Source organism: Urocitellus parryii, unplaced genomic scaffold (genome assembly GCF_045843805.1).
Source record: "Urocitellus parryii isolate mUroPar1 unplaced genomic scaffold, mUroPar1.hap1 Scaffold_152, whole genome shotgun sequence".
Classification (NCBI taxonomy): domain Eukaryota; kingdom Metazoa; phylum Chordata; class Mammalia; order Rodentia; family Sciuridae; genus Urocitellus; species Urocitellus parryii.
This window is the reverse complement of record NW_027552075.1, coordinates 283,211-307,537: the sequence shown is the minus strand read 5'-3', so window position 1 is coordinate 307,537 and position 24,327 is coordinate 283,211. Positions and strand designations below refer to the sequence as shown.

The 24,327-nt window shown below is 38.2% G+C and overlaps 1 protein-coding gene across 1 annotated transcript in view; it reads right to left on the bottom strand.

Moving 5' to 3' along the window:
* LOC144251699 (vacuolar protein sorting-associated protein 53 homolog) overlaps positions 1-24,327 on the bottom strand; it is a 141,567-nt gene that overhangs the window by 26,292 nt on the left and 90,948 nt on the right. Inside the window, exons 14-17 of the mRNA XM_077794467.1 lie at positions 21,624-21,866; positions 19,575-19,722; positions 11,333-11,415; positions 9,930-10,008 (exon numbers count right to left, since the gene is read on the bottom strand). Of these exons, the coding sequence (XP_077650593.1) occupies positions 9,930-10,008; positions 11,333-11,415; positions 19,575-19,722; positions 21,624-21,866 (553 nt within the window). The remainder of the gene's footprint in view (positions 1-9,929; positions 10,009-11,332; positions 11,416-19,574; positions 19,723-21,623; positions 21,867-24,327) is intronic.

The window sequence follows — 24,327 nt, the reverse complement described above, 5'->3', positions numbered from 1 at the left end:
ACAGTCTCAAGACATTTGGACTTGGGAACATTTCAGGCAACTGGGGTCTAGTGCTGTGGTTTAGGCTGCTGAGTGAGCTGTGGGTCCCAAGCCAGGGACTTTACTCAGGCACACGTGCACACACACTCTCTTTAACTCTTGTTTGGACTACTTTTACTCTGACAGTAAACATTTGTGATAGTTATAGGTACCTTCTGCATACACAGCACTGGACCAAGCACTGTGTGGGAAACAAAGAAGAGAAGGAATATTTATGACCACCAACTATGTACCAGACACAGAGGCTGACATTTTCACATGAACTTACTACTTACAATGATGCAGTGAAGGGGGTATTTTTACTCCTGCTGTACAGACGGTAAAACAGAATGGCAGACTTCGGGGACTTGTCTAATGAGGCAAGTTAGTAAGACTGAGGTCAGGATACTGGTTTGTTGAACCCCAAAGTCCATGTTCTTTCCATTTTATGTTATTACTCTTCAAAAGAACAGCTACCACCCTACATGAACCTGACATTAGCTGGGGGAACTGGGACAAGCAAAATCTGCATGCAGAATGAGGGTGAGGAACAATAGTGTAGGATTACAGGTGAGAATAATGGTGATGATGATCATGTAGAGGAGGAAGAAGGAATGATTTGTTTCCCCTCTTTGCTCAGGGATACATGTTCCCTAACTCCCAGGGGGAAAAATTAAGATGATCCCGAAGAGAAATTGAAGTAACCAAGGGTGTAAGAAGATATATATGTGTTTTGTCTGTATATATTTCTATCCACTGCTGGGCCAATGGGAAGGTGATTTCATACAACCTTTCTTAAAACAATTTGAAAATTTCTATAAAAAAATCTTAGCATTCATCACATAAGCTTTGATTTCTGCAATTCCCTCTAGGGCAATGGATTTGAAGTTAATAGTTATGAATATTCAGAAAAGAAAATTACATATGCACGAGACTGCTCACCATCAGACTATAAATGTGAAAACCTGGAAATAAATAGCCATGAAGAGCAAATAGATTAAACACATTTTTGTTTTTATTTTTTTGCATAATGGGCCTCAGGGGATGGAACTCAGTGACTCATGCTTGCTAGTGGCCCCAGATCAAACACATTTTAAGGGAAACAGCAGTATTTGGGATGAAGAAATGCAGACTTGACTATGTGTATGACACTTCTAAGTGTGTGACATGAGCAAGTTACCTAATCTCTCTAAGTCTTAGCTTTCTCATCTATAAAATTGCAATGATGATAATATTAAAATATAATCCATAGAATGCTGTTAATACAGTGCCTCATACATATTAATTCCATGATAAATGTTAGCTATTGTTATGATTTTCACAGTAAATATTTTGTACTATGGAATACTATGCAACCACTGAAAATATAACTCTGGATTAAATGATATAGAGAGCTATTAAAACCATTAGCAGAGAAAAACAGGTATAAAACAATGAAAATAATGAACTTTTTTTTAAGAGAGAATTAACATTTATTTTTCAGTTTTCGGCGGACACAACATCTTTGTTTGTATGTGGTGCTGAGGATCGAACCTGGGCCGCACACATGCTAGGTGAGTGTGCTACCGCTTGAGCCACATCCCCAGCCCATATGAGCTTATTATTTTTAAATGTGTCTGCATAAAACAAAAGACTGAAAAATATATCTGTCAATTGGAATTACAGGAGGTTTAAATATTCTTCTTTTTCAAAATACCTGCGCTTTCTAGAATGAAGGTGATTTGCTTTTATCACAGTGAAAATATTTTTTATGAAATAAGAAAGATGTATCCTGATTACATGGAAAGTGAACGTAAAGACTCCTTATCCATGGTGTTCTGTGGGCCTTCTGAAATAGACCTGCATTTTAATGACAGAAAATGAGAACAGATTTGAGGACTGTTCTAGTTATTTCAAAATGTCTGTGGGGGATAGTAACACAGCTCCCTAAATTAGTACATGTTCACAATCCTGAAACCTAATAGAAATTACATGCCAGACTGTAAGGAAATTTAATTTATTCTGTTTCTTTCTGTTGTTATTGTTGTTTTCTAAAATTACAATTAATGAGAAAAAGCTAAGTGGGTTTGATTTTGGACAGAGATTTAGATTCTTTCAACCTAGTAAGAAGCCCTCATAAAAACGACACAGTAAGGAGAGGACCATGGGAACAATGGTCCCTTTTAAGGAGGTCATAGATTAAAAAAAAAAAAAATCCTACTTTTTAAGGCTATATCTGGATATATTAACTCCTAAGAATTTGCAGAATTTATGTCTAAGGAACAAAACTCTTTATATTTCCAACACAACACTCCAAACAATTCTTTCTCAAGAATCAGGACACTTGGCTTTATTTCTGGCTTCACTACTATATTTGGCATAATATAAGAAAGAGACAGAGAGAAAGAAGAAAGAAACAGACAAATGTATCAGAAGGACAGTTCATTAATTTTCAGAGGCAATACACAAAGCCGGCAGGAATACTTGCATTGGTTACTCAACACATTTTCTCCCCCATAGGAAAGTCATGTATACAAGAAAAAAACATATCCATGGGATATCAAGAAAAGCTGAAGACTGATACCTAACACGATCACTGTGAACACCTAGAGAGCTCAAAATCAAGGATGCATGAATTCTCATGTGAAGCTAGCAGCACTAGGCCCAGGCTGTCTTACCATTCTTCTACTTTAGGCAAGTTATGAAAGCTGATTTTGTGAAGGTTGCCACATTTGCCAGAAGGACTTGTTCTCTCTCTGTATGCGAGGCATGGGACAGACAGGAGTCTGAATGGACAGACATGAGATTGAATCCTGGATTTGCTAGCTAAGAAATCTTGGATAAATGACTTAACTTCTCTGTGTTTCAGTGCACTCTGTGAAAGGGAGAAGTAACACGGCTACCTTCTAAGTTTATCGATAGAATTAAATAACATAGGCACTTGGGTGTCTGCTTCCTGGTAAGTGCTCAACAAATAGCAACTTATCATCTCATAAAGCTCATCTAAGGAAATAATATGGGGAAAACAAGTTGTCTGAAAGGTAATTTTCATAACTTATCAGTGACTACTGTGACCTCAAAGTTAGTTTTAGAGGGACCACCAAACTATTACCGTATCTTGATTCCTCCACTTGATCTTGGCCAGTTTAAGGTTGCTCCTCCATGTGGTTTCAGCCAAACTTGCCCACCCTGAAATTTTCTCTCCTTGTCCAGCAGAAGGGCTCCAGCCCTCACCTATAGGAGTTAATTAGCATTCCTAATTCTGACCTTTCTTCAATCAGCTCTAGGAAGCCACTTGCTGAAGATGCTACTTAAGTATACTGAGGAATATCACACCACCTTCACTTGATATGTGCCTAAAGATTTCAAGGAGTTTATGACAAAGCCATACCTACAGATGTCCATTTTACTGGCTCTATCCATCTCCATCTGCTCAGTAGTTACCTGTTTCACTTTGTCACTATTTTTGTCAAATGGGTGTCCATGGTCCTTAGCTCTTTCTTCTTCCTGTCTTCAGGAAGAAGTCATTCAGAGAGTGTTGCTATAAAGCAAATACTGTGCTACGCCATAGACATCCAAAAGGAATAAAACACAATCCTCAAGTTATTCAAAGTTTAATAGCAAAGACAGAGATATGAAAATAATTGTATAACAGAGAGATAGTGTAAGGGTTGTGATATCTTGAGAGTGAAACAGGAATGACCTTGGTGTGACAAGAAATGGTGACATTGCAAGAGACCCAGAGTTACCAAAACAATATTGAAAAAGAACAAAGTTGGAGGACTTATCATTCCTGATTTCAAAGATTACTACAAGGCAATAATAATCAAAACAGTGCGGTACTGGCATAAGCACAAACATATCAATAAATGAATAGAACTGAGAGTCCAGAGAGAAACCCCTACAACTATGGTTAGCTAATTTTTAACTGATTTAGGGTGTCAAGTCCATCCAATGGGGGAAGTATAATCTTTTGAGCAAATGGTACTGAGAGAGCTGGATATCCACATATAAAACAAAAAAGTCGAACCCTTACCTCACACCATATACAAAAATTAACTCAAAACAGATTGAAAACCTAAATGTAAGAGCTAAGACTATAAAATTCTTAGAAGAAAACACCAGGTAAATATTTGTGATTTTGGATTAGGTTAATGGTGTTTAAGTCCCCCACCTCCAAACACACACAAACACCAGGTGATGCACACTGGCAACACAAGCTACTCAGGAAGCTAAGGCAGGATGATCACAAGTTTGAGACCAGTCAATTGAAACACTGTCTCAAAATTAAAAAAAAAAAAAAAAAGGGGGTGATGCTATAGGACAGTGGTAGAGCACTTGCCTAGCATGCACAAGGCCCTGGGTTGAATTCCCAACACCTCAAAAAAAAATTAATAAATAAAGTATTCAGCAACATTAAAGGACATTAACAACAAAGACAACACACAGAATAGGAGGAAATATTTACAAATCAGATATCTGCTAAAGGATCCAATAGCCAGACTATAAAAAGAAATTTTACAACTCAACAATAGAAATAAAACTCAGTTTTACAATGAGAAAAAGATTTAATTGAAAGAGGATATGCAAATTGCCAATAAGCACATGTAAAGATGTTTAATGTTTTAGTTACCAGGGAACTGCCAACTGAAAACAAAATGAGGTGTCTATCACACTCACAAAGAATGGCCAAAATTAAAAAAAAAAAAAGGGGGGGGAAATAAATGTTGCCAAAGATGTGGAAAAATCAGAATCCCCCCATACTTTACTGGTGGATAGCCCAGTCACTTTGGAAAACAATTTGGCAGTTCCTCAAAATGTTAAATATAAAGTTATCGCATGACTCAGCAGTTCCACACCTATGCATATACTTAAGAAAACTGAAAACATGTTCATCCAAAGTTGATATCATTATTTGTAAACATTAAAAAAGTGAAAATAATTCCAATGTCCATCAACTGATGAACAAATAAAATGTGGCATATTCACATGGTAGAATATTATTTAGTCATAATAAGGAATGAAGTAGGGACTACGGTAGCACGGTGGTACAGTGTGTGCTTACCATGTGCAAGGCCCTGGGTTTAATCACCAGCATTTAAAAAAAAAAAAAAAAAAAAAAAAAGGAATGCAGTACTGATGCATGATAAGTCACATACCACACTATGCAAAGTGAAATAAGCCAAGCACAAAAAGCTGCATACTGTATGATCCTATTTACATAAAAATGTTCAGATAGGCAAATCTATAGAGACAAAGTCGATTAATGGTTGTCAGGGGAGTGGGGAGTGACTGGTATTGAGTACAAGGTTTCATCTTGGAGAGATGAAGATGTTCTGGAATTAGTGGTAGAGGCTGCTTGACTTTGTAAATGTACTAAAATTTTATACTTGAAAGGGAGTGAGTCCTGTGTTATGTGAATTATATTTCAATTTAACAAGGGGAAAGATATTAAAATTGCATCATAAAGAGTATGCTTGTTGGATAGATAACAGTGGGAAGAGAATTTTAGGCAGAAAGAATGGAATGAGAAAAAAGATGGATGCCACAATAAAGCAATGCACCTTCAGTAAAGGGAGAATGACTCCAAGACGGGAGCACAGGGAACACAGAGAGGAGGGGCAAAAACAAAGCTAACTAGGTAGAGACGGAACAAATAAAAAAGCCCTATATGCCAGTGAAGGAGGAGACCATGGGATACCTTGGTCTCCTCTCAGGACAAAGACCTAACTGCATTGCCGGACTCATTCCATCTTGTCAAGAAAGCCTTCTTTCATCAACTCAGAATCATCTAGCGACTACTCCATTTTGAAGCCCCACTCTCATTTTCTCACTACTTATAAAACACATCTATTTACATCATTGTGAGTTTGCTCCCCAGCAGAGTACACAAGCCTAGAGGGCAGATTGCTTCCAACCTTGATCACGCAGGTCCAGGAACACAGTACTCTGTGGAATTACTAAGATGTTTCATGAGACTGGCAATTTTAATAAAACTAAGTTTCCTGACTTCACAAACCATTATTCACATGGCCACTCTATTGGAATGCCTGCCTAACCAAATTCATTCAAATCCTTGCCCTCTTTTATTCCAATGCCACTTGCTTGCAAAGGCTTTTCTTGCTTACCCACCTGGGTATAAACTCTCCCCTTTTTGAAATTCTGTACTTTTCTTACAGCACTGATTCCACCAGGCCTTGTACTGCAGTTTTTTGGACATTACTCTCAACACAAGCATTACTCCCTGCGTACCAGAACCTATACACCTTGAAATAATGTCTATGCCTTTCCTGACTTCCTTGCAACTCCCAGCACTGTGCTAGGTACAGTCTAAGCTAAACTGTTCAACGTGAAAGAGGAATGATGAAATCAGAGACAGAAATAATCATGGTCACAAAAGTGTTTAAAAATCCTAGAGGAAACTACACGAAATAGGATGCAGGCACAAATAATGGAGTGTGTATTTTGAATCAATTTGTGACCACTTGGTGTGTTTATTTTCATCACATGGATTTCATTTTGCTACAACTCCAGAAGATCAGACAAAAGGTAATGACCTTGCAGCTGCTGTGTTCCCAAGTCTGAGGTTTTCTATGATATAAACAAAAGGTTCTGGAGGTATGGTCTCTGTTAATACTTGCCAGTGTGGGTCTGGGGGAAGAAATGGATGGTGGGGTAGGAGGCAGCTGGAGGGAAATCCACCTAATGAACTGACAGTTCATATAAGCAACACCTGGAGTGTTAAACCCCTCCAAGTGTTATTTTACAAAAATACCCCAAACAACACCCCCCCACACACACTCTTCCTTTGGTAAATGTAAAAATTCTTCCACCAGCTGCATTCCAGGCTGAAGTGTGTGGCAGTTCAGGAGTGATGGCAGCTGGAAAAGATCTCATTCAGGATGTAGTGACCACTCACCAGCAGCTATACTAGCAGCCAGGGGATAACTGGAACCTACAAAATGAATCCTCATAGCCATATTCCTTTAAGGAAATGGATTAGCCTCAATCTGCCTGCTCAAAGTGCTCTACTTGTAAACACTGAGGATACTGAAAATACTTATCAGCATCTGATTGGTGAAAGGATCAGCTTTTCAAATAGAAACTTTGTGACATCAGCTTTTTCACAACTTCCCATTTCATCCTTTTTTTTTTTTTTTAACAGAGAGCTAGAATTTACCTTTTCATTTATTCATGATGCTGAGGATCAAACCCAGTGCCTCACACATGCCAGGGAAGCGCTCTACCACTGAGATATCACCCAAGCCCCCACTCTTTAAAACTTTTCTAAAGACCATGTTTTGCTTTTAGTTCTATTATTGTTAATTTTTTTTAAAAAAATTTTGTTTTAATTAGTTATACATGACAGTAGAATGCATTTATGCACTGATATATCATACATAGATGGGATATAATTTCTCATTTTTCTGAGTGCACATGTTGCAGAATCATATTGATCATGTAGTCACATATATACATCCAGTAATAATGTCTGTTTCATTCTACTATCTTTCCTATTCCCACATCCTCTCCTCTTCCCTCCCATCATTTCCCTCTATCTAATCTATGGTAATGCTATTCTTCCCTAGTGCCCCCCCCCCCGCCTTATTGTGAATTAGTATCTACATATTAGAGAAAACATTTGGCCTTTGGTTTTGTGGGATTGGCTTATTTTGCTTAGCATGATACTCTCCAACTCCAACCATTTACTGGAAAATGCCATCATTTTACTCTTCTTTAAAGCTGAGTAATATTCCATCGAGTATATATACCACATTTTCTTTATTTATTCATCTATTCAGGGACACCTAGGTTGGTTCCATAGTCTAGCTATTGTGAATTGAGCTGTTATAAACAATGATGTGGCTGCATCACTATAGTATGCTGATTTTAAGTCCTTTGGGTATAAACCAAAAAGTGGGATAGGTCAAATGGTGGGTCCATTCCCAATTTTCTGAGGAATCTCCATACTAATTTCCATAGTGGTTGCACCAATTTGCAGTCCCACCAGCAACGTATGAGCGTATCTTTTTCACCACATCCTCGCCAACATTTATTGTAGCCTGTATTCTTGATGATTGCCATTCTAACAGTAGTCATATGAAATCTTACAGCAGTTTTGATTTGCATTTTTCTAATTGCTAGAGATGTTGAACATTTTTTTATATATTTGTTGATCAATTGTATTTCTTCTATGAAGTGTCCGGTTCCTTAGCCCATTTATTGATTAAGTTATTTGTTTTTTGGTGTTAAGTTTTTTGAGTTCTTTATAGATCCTAGAGATTAATGCTTTTTCGAGGTGCATGTGATAAAGATTTTCTCCCAATCTGTAGGCTCTCTCTTCACTCTACTAATTGTTTCCTTTGCTGAGAAAAAGCTTTTTAATTTGAATCCATCCCATTTATTAATTCTTGTTTTACTTCTTGTGCTTAGGAGTCTTGTTAAGGAAGTCAGATCCTAGGCTGACATGGTGAAGGTTTGGGCCTATTTTTTCTTCTATTAGGTGCAGGGTCTCTGTTCTAGTGCCTAAGTCTTTGATCCACTTTGAGTTGATTTTTGTGCAGGGTGAGAGACAGAGGTTTAATTTCATTTTGCTACATTTGGATTTTCAGTTTTGCTAGAACCATTTGTTGAATAGGCCATCTTTTCTCCAGTGAACGTTTTTGGCTGTTAAATATTGATAATTACTGCAAAGCCAGATTCAGGCCAAATGTCTGCTTCCAGAACCTTGTGACATGGCCACTACTTCTGATAAGACAGAAGGAACTAACACTTATTGAGCACTTGCCATATAACAGGCACCAGGCCTGGCACCCTCTTCTTATTTCATCCTTACAACAACTCTAGGAGGCAGACAGCCACATTTCACATACAGAGCAGTTAGCGGGTCCACTCAGGAGCCTCAAAGGAAAAACTGGAAGAGTTAGATTTTTCTGACTCTAAAGTCAGGGTTCCTTCTATTGCTCTCTCCCACAACTACAGGATAATATGAGCCAGGGAAGTTCTTCCTTCAGAATTTGCAAAGATGCTACAAGAGCCCGTGATTCTAGAATAGGCATTGGTAAACTTTTACCAAGTGGCTTAATAGTAAATATTTCAGCTTTGTGGGTTTTATGGTCTCCATTGCAATTACTCAATTCTATAGTAGTAGTACAACAGCAGCCATATATAGTTTATAAGTGAATGGTATGGCTATATTCCAATAAAACTTCATTTACTAAAACAGGTAGCAGACCAGATTTGGCCTACAGGCTACAGTTTGCCAACCTCTGCTCTACAAGGTTATAGTTGAATAATTATTTGGGCTTAAAATAAATAAAGAATGACCTACTTTTAATTTATTTAAGAAGCATGAGAGTTTTCTACACTCGACAATATGAGAGACAAAGGATGGTATAAGACATAATCCATACACTTAAGGAACGTACAGCCTTTTGACAGAGAAAAGCCAAAAATAAGAACATGAGATAGCATGTGGTAAGTGCCAAAGGAGGACCAAGGGCTGACTGATAGATCAGTAGGATACTAGGAAATGAAGAGTTCACAGTTGGATTGAATAATCTTGCACCTGGGCTCAGAAAGAGTCCCTCTTAGTGGGCAAGAATGAAGAATAAGTCAGAAGTTACTGCTTTAAGCACTTAAAAAATACCCATTCTGGTGAGACCACATTAAGGTTTTCAGCACAAGTCAGATGCTAATCAAAGACAATACTGATTTTTGTCTCACCAAGCACTTCAGCTCCCTGTCTCATCCTCAAAGGACAAGCAATGGCCTAAGATACAAGATGAAGTGAGCACTTTTGGGAACCTGAGAGGTCTTTCCATTTTCCTCTCTGCTGATACTTTAAGCACTGAAGTGTCTGGCAAAGGCCAGCAGAAACCACCTTGGTCACTCTTGGAAGTCTAGTAATAAGCCAGTTCTTAAAACCTTACCTTGCTCATGGCAGTCAAGGCAGGATCGCAGGCTGCATCTAGATCCTGAACCAGCAACTGAATACTGCTGGAGATGACACTGCAAATCAAATCACTGTGGTCAATATTTTTAAAAACCACTGTTTGAATGACTGACACAGGCCCCTCCAAATATTTTAGTCACCTGTGTAAAATTTATTTTCATTTCCCCAAACTAAAGTTTTAATGAATGACCATGAAGGAGCAGTTAGCTGTTCTTGGCTTGGACTCTTGGAGTCCACTCTCAACTCCGTCTTCAACACATACACATACACACACACACACACACACACACACACACACACACACACACAGGCAAACTCTCAGACTGCTCGTATTTGGGTGGGTCCCCACCCAGTCAAGACCTACACTTCTATAGGTAGGCCCCTGAACTGTCATCTCCAAAACCTTCTTTGAGTTCTCTTCCAAGAGTAACTGTTTTATAAAGCTTGTAAGGTCAGGGAAAAAAGGAGAATTTTGATTTTTTTCCTCAATAAATGGTTGAGTGAAAGCTAAAGTTTGGTCCATCCTTGTTCTAGTTAAAGGCAGTGGAACAGGAACTGATAATAACAAAAATATTGCAAAGTCATAACAAGGAGAGAAATATCCTAAGAAGGTTTTGCTATTTGAACTTCTTGGATAGAGTCCACCCTTGGCCCCCTCGAACACACACACACACACACACACACACACACACACTCCCTCTCTCTCTCTCTCTCTCTCTCCCTCTCCCCCTCCCCCCGCACTCCCGATGGCTAAAAGCTGGCAGTTTATGCTTTGTAATATAAAACACAGTCTGGGGTTGTAGCTCAGAGTATTGCCCAGCATGTGTGAAGCCCTGCACTGCAAAATAAGAAAGCAAAAGAGATGGTCAGGCATAAAGGCTCATGCCCATGCCCACAGTGGTACATGCTTATGTCCCAGAGTGCTGGGGAGGCTGAGGAAGAAGATGATTTGAGCCTGGCTTGGGCAACATACCAAAACTTTGTCTCAAAACCAGAAAATAAACAAACAGATAAAAACTCCCTAAAACACAGGAGGATGCAGGTGTCGACAGAGGGAAAAGAGGGAAAGCCTAGAACTAGAACTTCCTATAGGGATAGCCAAGGGAGGATTTCTTCTCTTGGGTTATTCTAGACAGTGCAATGATAAAGAACAGTTAGCTAAAAGAACAACTGCATCTGAGGAGGCAGAACAGGAGGCAGCTGCCAATTTTAATGCTTCTTCTTGATGGCTAATGGAGAACAAAATGGAAATAATCCCTATCCAGCAGAAGGCCCTGGAAACCTTTTAGGTTCTGAAGTGACTATAGCCAACATCCTGACACATGCTGCCCCATGAAGGAGAAAGGACAAGCCCCAAGCAAACTTGTGTGAGGTACATACGTGCTGAATGTGTCCATTTCTCCCGTGAGATTGATTCGTTCAGTCAGACTTACATCAACTTTTTCTTTGAGTTTTTCTTCTAACTGTTAGAAAAAGAGAAACAGAAATATGTTTAATGATTATTGAAGGAGTACAATAATAATAATGTTTACTAAGTTTGAGGGATCAGGTACAATTCTAGACACTTTCAATATTGAGAGAATATTTAATTCTCTCAACCCTGTAAGGAAGATTCTATTATTATCCTCATCTTCCAGGTGAGAAATTAAGATTAGCTTATCCCAGACAGTAAGCAGTAGGGCCAGAAAATGAACTTCTTCATAACCAGTGTTGTACTTTTTCTTATGATACACCAAACATTTATAGTTAATCTTGAAAAGACCCTGATTTTTAAGATATTCCCTGCCTCAAGAACTTCAGACTTGCCCACCAACACTGGAAACCTTTGCTGATGAGTGGTAGTAAAATGAGTTAATCAGTTATATTATTTATTGAGCATTACTATGAGTCAACCAGCTTGCTGAGATGTTGGAGACATAGTGGTAAACCAAAGAAACATGTTAGCCTATGGCCTAAGACAGAAACACATGCTCCTGCAGCCTCAAAGAAAAAAATGATTGACCAGGAACTGTAAATATCCCTGGGAATTGATTCATCTAGCAATCCTAGTCCTACCAGTCTAAGAATGAATGTTTTGTGTTCAATTAAAAAGAAATTTTTTTAGTTGTAGATGGGACAAAATACCTTAATTTATTTATTTTTATGGGGTGCTGAGGATTGAACCTGGTGCCTCACAGATGCTAGGCAAGTGCTCTACCACTGAGCCACAACCCCAGCCCTTGTGTTAAATTTTAAAATGTTCTTATAATCCAGGCACAATGGCACATGCCTATAATCTCATTGGCTCAGGAGAATGAGGCAGGAGGATCACAGGTTCAAGGACAGCCTCAGCAAGTTAAGGAGGCCCTGAAAGAACTGGGGATGTAGCTCAGTGGTAAAATACCCTGGTTCAATTCCCAGTACCTAAATAAATAAATATTAGATAAATTTAAAAAAATCCTCCTGGAGATGTGTAAATTAGTGTAATTTTTTGGGGGGGTGGGTGGGTGGGTGGGTACCAGGGCTTGAACCCAAGGGTAATTAACCACTGAGCTACATCCCAAGCCCTTTTTTTAATTTTTAATTTTGAGACAGGGTCTCACTTAAGTTGCTTAGGCAAAGCTTTGCTTAATTGCTGAGGCTGGCTTTAAACTTGTGATCCTCCTGCCTCAGCTTCCCTAGCCACTGGGATTACAGGTGTGCACTACTGTACCCAGCTAGTATAATCTTTCTGAAAGGCCATTTATTTAAAAAGCAAAACTTTAAATACATGAAGTCCCTAATCTGGTAATTTCCCATTTAAAAATGTAGTTTAATGGAATAATGAAAATAATGTACAGAGATATGCAAGTACTCCTTGCAGAATTTATTAACTCAACCAACAGTTATCAAAAGCCTATTTTGTGCCAGACTAACAGAGCAAGGGAGTTATTCAGTGAACAAAACAGGTAAGATCCTGTTCTTGTAAAACTGACATTCTACGGTTGGCAAATGTGGAAACCATTTACATTTACATATACAAGGGGCTGATGAAACAAATGAGGGTACAGGCTTATCATGCTTAAAATCTTCAATATCCCTTCCTATTACACTGAAAATAAAATTCAACCTTCCAACCATGATTTGCATCGAGTCTAGCTCTCTGGCCCTGACTTGCCTGTTAGCCTCCAGAGCACTGGCCTTTGAGGTCTGTAGGACACACTGGGGATTCTTTTTTTAAATATTTTTTTAGTTATACATTGACACAATATCTTTATTTTGTTTATTTATTTTTATGTGGTGCTGAGGATCGAACCCAGGGTCTCTCACGTGCAATGCAAGCGCTCTACCACTGAGCCACAACCCCAGCCCCATACACTGGGGATTCTCCTTCAGGACCTTTGTACTCCACATTTCTACTTCTCCCAGAAGTGCTTCCTGTTCGCGTCTCCTAACCAGCTCCATTGCTTTGCTACACTCTCACTTCCCAACTCTTCCAAGCTCTCCCTTGGCAGTTTCCTCCTGTAAATATCACTTCCTGGGAGAAGTCCTCCATGACTACCCTCCTTTTCAGGCAACTCTCTTCCTCCAGCACTGCAATATTTGTTTTCTTCCTAACACCAATGGAAGTTAAATCTTGGCTTATTTATTTATTGGACACCCCATCTCCAATTATTTCTGTTCCCTGGAAGAAAGAAACTTGTCTACCCTGTTCACCATCCTTAATAAACACCAGATGTAGTGCCTAGGACATAATAAGTGCTTAATAAGTATCTCTAGATAAAGAATGAAAGAATGAATGAAACACTGTATGCCATTGTTTAAAAAAAAAAAAGCTGAGGTAATACTGATATGGAAACACGTCCATGATTTAAACACAAAGCAATGTTGCCTTGTGGTAGAATAGCAATGTAGAGTGTGGCCTCATTTCTATTTAAAAAGATACAACAAAAATGTTTAAAAGGATATACACTAGTTAAATAGATAACAGTGGTTGCTTTGAGGGGGTGAGATTATGGGGAAATTTCATCCTTATGTATATGATTTTATAATATTTGAAACTTTTTATTGCTTTAAAGATCTGTTTAATAGGGAATATTTCAAACATTTACAAAAAACACAGAACAGGATAATGCACCAAAGCACCTATCAGCCAGCATCACCAAATTGTCATCACATGGCCAGTCTTGTTTTGTTGATATGCTTACCTACTCTCCCATTTCTTGAATTATTCTGAAGCAAATCTTAAGTATTCTGTCACTGTATCTGCAAATATTTCAATATGTATCTCTAAGAAAGATAAGACTCAGCAAAAAAAAAAAATTCCTTTAATATCAAACACTGAATATCACCTCGTGTGGTGGTGTGCACCTGTAATCCCAGTGACTTGGGAGGCTGAGGCAGGAGCAGGAGGATCGCAAGTTTGAGGCTAACTTTGGCAACTTAGTGAGACCCTGTCTCAATATGAAAAATAAAAAGTACTGGGGATGTGGCTCAGTGGTAAAACACTCCTGCCATTGGTTTAATACCCAGTACCACCCAAACAAAACAAGACAAAAAAAATACACCACATAACTAGTTATGTTCATATTTCTTTCATTGTTTTAAAAATTTTAAAATAACTTGTTTGAATCAGTATCTAATCAAGGTCATAGGGGGCAAGTGATTTATATGCCTCTTTTAAAAATGAATTATAGTCAAAATATAAAAAATACATACATCTTTGTGTTTAACTGGATACATTCTGATAATCATATACCCCTCTATAATCACCTTAGTAACAACACACAGGGCACTTCCATTCCCCCAGAAAGTTACCTCATGATGGTTTGTCTCTTCCTAGTCAATACCCACTTCCCCCCCTCCATAATCTTATTTCCATCAGCACAGATGAGTTTTGCCTATATCTGAATAAATCTTAATAAGAATCATATAGCATGCGCTCTCTGATGTTAGCTGCTTTTGTCTGACATATGTATTGAAGTCATCAACTATGGTTGGGTGTACTAGCAGCTCGTCCATTTTATGGTCGAGTAATAGCCCATTATATGTTCATCTGTTCTCTTTATCTATTGAAAGACACTTGGAGTGCTTCTAATTTTGAGCTACTGTAACTACCCCTGTATGCATCTTTCTGTGGTTATGTTTTCATTTACATTGGGTAAATACCTGGGAATGGCAACACTGAGTCATAATGCTTTATAAGACACTGTCAAACTGTTTTCTAAAATGGCTATATCTCCCTGTGGCCAATGTTTTCTTCCCCAGCACATTAAGTCATGTGTATGGGATAGTGGAGCACCTGATGATTAGGGATTTTGTCAGTGTGTATTTTGGAGAGTGAAAGGTTCACAACTGACTAGTATCCAAAAGAACTTGTTTGAGGAATGGCAGGCAAGGTGTGATAGTGCATGACCGTAAGTTTTCAATCTGGGACCTTAGGAAAAAAATCAAATGGCTATACATATTATTTTATATTCTGATAATGAGAATTCCAGCTGTTCCATTTGTTGCCCATATTTGACATTGTCTTTTTGACTTTTAGCCATTCTAATGGCTATTTTGCCCTTTCCTACTAATTAATGATGCTGAACACTTTCTCTTTGCTTATTTTACATTTCTATATCTTCTTTTGTGAAATGTTTTGCCCATTTAAATGGGTTGTTTGCCTTTTTATTGGTGATATTAGGTGCTCTTTCTGTATCCTATATTTTTCCAAGTCTGTGGCTCATCTATTTTCTTAATGGAGTCCTTTGATAAGCAGAAAATTTTAATTTTGATGAAGGCCAATGTATAAAAAAATTCCCTTTTCTGGTTAGTATCCTGACCAGGCAATCTTTGTATACCCAAGATTGTGAAGATCTTTTCCTGTTTTTCTTGTAGAAGCTTTGTGATTCTGAGCTTTACATTTAAGTCTATGATGTGTGTGTGTGTGTGTTTCTTGGAATTGAACTCAAGGGTAATCTCAACTGAGATACATTCCCTAGCCCTTTTTATTTTAATTTTGTTTTACTTTTAATTTTTTCTTTCTATTTTTATTTTGAGACAGGAGCTCCCTCAGTTGTACAGGTTAGCTTCCAACTTGTGATCCTCCTCCCTCAGTCTCCTGCATTGCTGAGATTACAGACATGCACCATTGACCTGATCTATGATCCATCTTTTCTTTTTAATATATTTTTTAGTTGTAGATGGACAATACCTTTATTTAACTTATTTATTTATATGTGGTGCTGAGGATCGAACCCAGTGACTCACATGTACTAGGCAAGTACTCTACCATTGAGCCACAGTCCCAGCCCCTCTTATCCATCTTGAATTAAGTTTTGTGCATGGTATGAGGAAGGAGTTCAGGCTGTTGTACATATTTAAAATCTGCTAAACCAAGATGGGCATGGTGATGCATGCATGAATAGCCATGATTTTTAGAAAGAGTTTCCTTTCTCTATTTAATTGACTTAGCACCTTTGTAGAAAATCATTTGGTCATATACATGTAGGTCCATTTCTAAACTCATTCTGTTCCACCAATTTATTTGTCTATACTTATACCACTCTGACACTGCCTTGATTACTGTAGCTTTGTAGTAAGTTTGGTGCTAGATGCTGAGGATTGAACCAAGGGCCTCATACTTACTTGGTAAGGATTCTCCATTCCCCTGAACTACACCCACAGCAATATATAGTAAATCTTGAAATCACATAATAATATCATCCAATTATTTTCTTCTTTTTCAATATTGTCTAGTTCTCTATAAACTTTTATTGACCATATCTTTAAAATAGCTTCCTGAAATTTTTAAAAAAACATATATTCTTTAAAAAAAAAAAAATATATATATATATATATATATATATATATATATTTAGTTGTAGTTGGGCACAATACCTTTATTTTATTTATTTTATTTTATGTGGTGCTTAAGATTGAACCCAGTGCCTTGCATGTGGTAGGCAAGGCTCTACCCTTGAGCCACAACCACAACCCAGCCTCCTGGGATTTTGATAGGGAACTGTGCTAAGCTATATTCCCTAGGTATCTGATATTTTAAGTGGCTATTGTAAGTACTATTTTTAAAAATAAATTATCCTGGACTGGGGATGTGGCTCAAGCAGTAGCGAGCTCGCCTGGCATGCATGTGGCCCAGGTTCGATCCTCAGCACCACATACAAAGAAAGATGTTGTGTCCGTTGAAAACTAAATATGTATATATAAAAATTCTCTCTTTCTCTCTCTCTTTAAAAAAATATAAATAAATAAATAAATAAATTATCCTTTTTAGGATAGTTTTAGATTTATAGAACAATTGGAAAAATAGTTCAGAGAGTTCCCATATACCACATACCCATTTTCCCACATTATGGACATTAGGCCTACCCTAAATCCAAGATGATCTCATCTTGAGGTACTTAATTACATTTGCAAAGACCATAATTTCCAAATAAGACCACATTTCTAGGTAGGGGGAGGTTAGGACTTTTAATACTAGTTCTTGATACTTCTCCTGCCTTTTTTTTTTTTTTTTTTTCATACCAGGGATTGAACCCAGGGGCTCTTAACCACTGAGCCCTTTTTTTACTTTTTAATTTTGAGACAGAGTTGCTTAAAGCCTCAAAAAATTGCCAAGGCTGGCTTTGAACTTGCAATCCTCCTGCCTCAGACTCCCAAACTGTTGGGATTACAGGCAAGCACTACCAGACTCAACTTCCTGCTTTTTTTTTAATGACATGCTATCTCAGGTTCATCTGCTCATCTTACACATTTCTTGCTCCAGACATGGAATTAGTCATTTATCCATAAATCTCTCATTTCTTTTAGTGGAAAATGGTATTTAGAGATCCAGGCAGCTAAGAATATATTTATTTTTGTAAACAGTATAATCAATTTTCACTAAATTATAAAAAAAAAAGCTACACATGAGTCATCAAAATGGTCTCTGATCTACTAATACTTCTAGAATTTTGAAAATTATTCTAGAAAAATAATGTGAAACATTTAAAATACTGTATTCTAAAAGATATTCTTAGGATTATTTATAATTTGATGTAGTAAAAACAATTATTAAGGATACTGTTAAATAATTTATGATATAGCCCCTTAATGGAATGTTATATAGCCATAAAAAGATGCTAGTAACAAAGATATTTTAGTAACAAGACAAATGCTAATGCTATGACAGCAACAATAAAAGAATGTAAAAACTGAATTAAGATTATAATATACAAAACTGTTTATAAAAATGATTGAAAGAAAATAACCCAAGTTGCTGATATGATTATTTGAGGGTATGGGACTATAAGTAATAATTTTTACTATGTTTTTTCTTTTTTATTATGGTGATTTTATCTTTTTTTTTTTTTTGAACTGAGGATTGAACCCAAAGGTGCTTTACCAGTGAGCACACCCTGAGCCAGTGATGTATAGCCCTTTTTGTTTTTTATTTTGAAGCAGGATTTCACTAAGTTGTCAAGGCTAGTCTCAAACACTTATCCTCCTGCCTCAGCCTCCAGAGGAACTGGGATTATAGGCATACACCACTGTACTCAGCTTGGTTATTTTATTTTAAAAATAATGTCATTCTGTATGTGTAGGCTTTCTCTTTTGCACATATGCAAAATACTTAAATAGTGTTTCTTCATCAAAACTCTGGGACCCCTCCCTTGGAGGTCCTGGTAGATACTGACATCCTGCTCTGGGGTCCTGGGCACTAAATGTATTGCTGACTCTGGCTTCAAGACCAAACTTTTGCAGGTCATTTCTATGCAACTCAATGTGACCATTCTCCAAGCAGAATATGTTACTGCCTCTGCCTCTACTGCTGGCTGGCTGACTTCAACTTTGCAGACCTCATAGAAACATTTCCTATTTGGCCTTCTGTGCCCTGGATCACATAACATTTAGCTGTAATGTCTGAACTATCATCTATGACTATCTTCCCATGATCTAGACATGAGTAAATGATATACACAAGAATGGAAGAGCAGAACCTTTCCATATTATTTTCTTTCTTTTAGACTTAGGTGGCTCCAAGAATAAATGAAAAAAATAACTTCTAATCATCCCATGTCTAAGACTGAATGGAAATTTTCTCTGGGTCTTCTGCAAAATCAGTTTGCTGAACTTCTGCCACTTGGGGGGTTCCAGCAGAGGCATCACCCCTTCCTGCTTCACAGTTCCTGAACGTCAGCATCCAAACAATGGTTTTTTGTTTTAGCAGATGCAGAATGCTATGTAAACTTCAGGAGACTCTCAAAAGCCCAAGGGAGTTCACTTAGTTTAATAAAGCTTCTGAGAATGGAATAACTGGTTGTGACTCATTGCCACCAAATGTGGGGCCCAGTACCATTAAGTTTGTTACTGTTTTTCTCATATGGGAGACAGTGCTACTGACCTACTTTTAAGAGTTCATGCTTGCTGAGTGGCTCATACTACTTAAGGAAGACCAGTCATACTTTCTTGCACAGTCTCCTTTTAACAAGGCCTTTCTGTAAGATGGCTCTCTCAGCAGTCTCCTGGCTGGATAGTAAGTTTTCCCCTGTGGGAGGCCAACTGCTCTACCCAAGATTGAATGCGACCTTTTGGGGCTCATGCTCTTCATTCTCAGCTATGAGTCCAGGGAGTCCAGGAAAAGGAAGTGGTACATGGGCAGCAAGGATGGTTGGCTCACCTGCTGGGTGGTGGCCAAACAGTATTCTGCTGTGCTCAGTATGCTGCAGATGAGGCAGAGCTCCTCGAGAGTGAACTTGGCCACTTCTGAGCCCTCCTTTTCCTTGAGAAGGCTGCTGATGGTCAACCCTCCACTGCTGGTTGTGGTTCTGAAGAAAGGGAACAGACACTAGTCAGGTTTGAACTTCTAATTTGTTTCTTGAATGGAAACTACACATTTTAAGACAAAGAAAAAAACGGGAAAGAAAGGCTGGCTGTGGCCCAAACAAATCCACATCTAATGAGTCCTTTTCCTACTGACCTTACCTTGACTATCATCTGTTTAGACACTCTGCACCATTAGGAGTAGGAAGAGACAATGCCAAGAGTGAGTCAGTAATCAGTCGTATTAACTATGACAAGCTGACACTTGCTGGGCTGCCTATCACTTTAGCTTTGAATTTCCTAATTCATAGAACTCATTTGGAATCATTGATAGCACAAAAGTTGCTACCCAACTGTTTCAACTAAGAAAATTCTGCACTGGAATTTAATAAAAGTTGTGTAGAGGGAGGAGTACAAAAGTGAATAAGACACTGTTCCTTCCTGAAGCCCTTACTCAAGAGATCAAAAGGCAGCTCCCATCCTCTGTGATTACAGTTTTTGAGGGGCAGTCCCTCGTCCATATAAGATCTAAGGTAACAATAATTACCCACTCTTATGTGGATCTTTCAGAATCCTCTGCTGGTTCTTTTTGCCCTGCCCCATTTCTGTGAACAGTGTGTCTTTATAAACTAACAAAATTCCAGCTGAGTGTACCATTTGTTTCTTGCTAGGACACTGACTAAGACATATGGGAACATGCTCACAGGATATTAAGTGAAAGCTGCAGGGTATAAGACTATCAGTGACAGAGTCCCAATTCTATTACACTAACAAACCAAAGCACACATCTCACACATATTTATATACACACACACACACACACACACACACATGAATAAAGAATGGAAAAAATATACAAAAAGTCAAACAGTGTTTCTTTGAGTGATGAGATTATAGGTGATTTTCATTTTCTTTCTTGTGCTTTTCTGTGCTTTCTATGCTATAATGAACTTGTATTATCTTGATAATCAGGACAAAAGTTATTAAATTTTACAAATAATTTTTGTCACAGATAAAGACAAAAACCTTCTCATTACTAAACTATACTCAACACTTAAAATATCCTGTGTAGCACAGGATTCTATTCTCTTTCTTCCAAATAATGTAAAACTCTCATTTGTGACACATTTGAGTAACAATGATAGAAACTAATTCTCAAATTGTTGATTTACCCATGGGGATAGTTTGTAAATACTAAGTTCAGAAGCATTATATTAGATCATGTTGCAGTAGAAATGAGTACATAATCAAAACATCTCTAAAATGGTAGTTCAATGATCCACATGTTTTAAGTAACAAACAATATAACAATCTTTTAAAGTCTCAGAATATAGTGGGGTCACTGTAATCAGGAGCTGTACTGTGTAATCCCCCTCCTCACAAATCCTACCACATCTTTAAACATCAGACATCCAGCATAGCAAGATATACAAACAAGAGAGATTTTGGGAACCTAATCAAGACAGGGAAAAACTGGATGCATGCTTCCATCTATCACTGTAGGATATAATCACACTGAATGAGGCTTGAAAATAATTGCCTATGCTATTGAATAGTTATTTCCATACCTCATTTTTTTTTTTTGGTGGGGGGAGTAGCTATTGTTGAATCTATGTAAGTTAAATACTTATACATAATAGGACTGACTCCCTAGAGTCCACCATGGTATGATGTAACCTACACTGGCAGCCAGGGGGGCATCTCTGCTAATGGTCTTGATCAGCTGTGGAATGTCATCAGAAAGGAAACAGCATCAGATCCTTGGGGACTCAGTAAGAGTGTTTTCCGCCTTACTGCTCTTGGCAGTTCAGTAAACAACTACAGAATGGATTTCCTTAAAGATTCCCATATTTAGGAATATTCCAAATCTCACTTTATTGTTCTGACTATGCAGAGAGGGACTCACTTGGGCAGGTTGCCAGAGAGGATTTTCCAGGCGTATTCTCGGAGGTACTTCTGGAAAATGGTTGTCAGGGCAATCATTGGCTCCCCGGTACTGAGCTGTGAGCACTGTACCATGCACTTCTTGTAGTAGACGAAGAGGTCAGCACAGCTGGGGAGCACAGCACCCCCCTCATCAGTGTTGGGCTTAGGTGGCCCCTGGGCTTTGAAATCGGCCACAAACCTATCAATCAGCTCTCCAAGGTTTCTAGGAAGAAGAAACTAAAATGTTATTTCACTTCCAAAAAGATATAGCAAATGTGCTTGTTTACAAAATGTACATAAATTGCTACCTTAATTAATCATTCCTGATGTTTCTGAAATTTAAAATTGGGTTCATTTTTATCAGTCATCATTTACCACCATCATTCACCCTATAATAGGAATCATGATTAAATTAAATAACCATTAAAATAACAGCAGCAAGAGAGTTTGGCATCTATGTACTGCTTCAAACTTTTCAAAGCATTTCATGATCGCTTTTGATCCCAAACTCAATGGCAGAACTGAGTTCATAAATCTACCATTTGAGTAAATATACTACTCCTACCACCATTTAGCACCATTCCCTTTTCCACAAATTAAAACCCCATGGAGTAATGATAGTGATCACTTTCTAAACACTTATGATGTGCCAGATGTCATGGCATAAGCATTTATAAGCATCATCTCACTGAACTTCATTTATTCTTCATAATAATCTTCTGAAGTAGGTAACAGTACTATCTTCCTTTTCAAAAAAAGTTAGGTAAAGAGAAGTTAAGCACCTTGTTCAAGGTCATTTGCAAGTAAGTAGGGAAGCCATAGTTCAAAAGCAAGCAGTCTGCCTCCAAGCCTTATGTTTTTCAAGACTCTACTTCACAAAAAAGGTTATGATGTCAGCAGAGATTTAGACACCATCAACCTGAATTGGTCCACAGGATGGATGCCTAAAGAAAGATAAACTTAAAAATAAACAAACAAAAACTAATGCTTTCCTTCTTCATTCAGTTTGTAATTTTTTCTTAGAACTTCTAGAATCAAGGATATATGAAACTCCTAGGAGAAGAATGGGTAGAAGCAGCTTCAGGCCAGCCCCAGGCCACAGTGGTGATAGTGGTTGCAATCTGTCTCCCCATTCCCATTCAAGCATCCCTGAATTTGCCCCAATCACCCCAAGTCATCACCAGCTAGAATCCGGCAGGGCTATAACCACTGATCTCTATGAGGTTGTGCTATGTGGATAATGGGAGGCTGCCACTCTTTGACATGTGGCACCTTTTTAGGCAGCTGTCTAAAGCCAAAGGAATCCAGCTGTGTTTTTAAAATGTATTTATACAATAGGAAGAAAAAGACAAGAACCACACACAGCATCAATTAGCAGGAATAGGAAAAAATTGACATTTTACTCAAGTGATTTTGTTATTCAAAGTTTACTATATCCAGATGTGGCTACTCTGCCCTCAAAGAGATTCAAGCTTAGGCTAGGTCTTTGTAGTAACAGAAAGCAGAGAAGAACCTCATTAATTGACCTTGGAAAGTTCCATGATCACCACCCCACCCCACAACCTCTTCTTGCCCTACTTTTCCATCTACCCTCCCACCTCTCTTCCATGGTTGACCTCCACTCTGGCCAGTCACCCTGTAGGTCCTCTGCTTCACCTCCTTCCCTGTCAACTGGGCCTCTGCCTATTGCCTCCCTGGCCAAAGCACACTCCTTCCACTTCAGCTTGGCTCAGGCCTCACTGTGCAATTCCAAGTCACAGCAATCCTCTCTGAACTGGAATTCCTGTCATTTGCCATTAGATTTTTTCTCTTTCTTTTTCTTGTGATCCTGGGAATCAAACCCAGGACCTCACATATGCCAGTCAAATGTCCTACCACTGAGCCACATCCATGCTCTCCACTTAACTTTTTAACACTTTTAGTTTCCAGTATAAGGATGTCAAATGGTCAAAAAACACACCAAGTTTCTCCCACCCTGAGACCATGGTGGGCAATTCTAATTAACAATGTTTTATTTTTACTGATCAACAGTGTAATTCCAGAATCCTTGAGACACCATTTTAGCCAGTCACTTCTCATAAGCTGAAGCTGGTACAAAAAGTGAAAGCTGCTTGCTTGAAAGTAGTAGAAGCCTGCATTTCATGTCTGTTATCATAAGCTCCCTATTAGTTGGGAGGATGTATATGTAGTAGCTCAACTTCCACATTTTGTTCCAAAGAGATAGGGATGAAATGGTGGGAAGGTGGACATGGGATGGGGCTGCTAAAGTGGAAGAGAACCTGTAACAGAAAGCAAAAGATTCCACTTGAGTCTGCTTAGGAGAGATTCTAATCTCTCCCTCAGTGGTACCAACCAAAACAGGGGCCAGAGCTCTTAAGTGTTTTTACTTTAATCACTCATCTGTTCCTCTAAAAGCTGGAGACTTAACTCACCTACTTCCTATTTCACAGCCAACCTGATGAATAAGATTATAATTAATTATGATCATATAGCATAAAGAAAATTTATACATGAAAACCTCTAAAGATTGTTGTTTTGCTGAAAGTCCACTGAGTAACTTTTGACATTGCTCTCTAGTATACATGATAAATAGTCAAGGAAATCTTCCCTGCTCTGCCTTCTTTCACTCTCTGCATTAGCATGCTTTGATACCATACAAGACATCAGAAACTGAAGAGACCTTT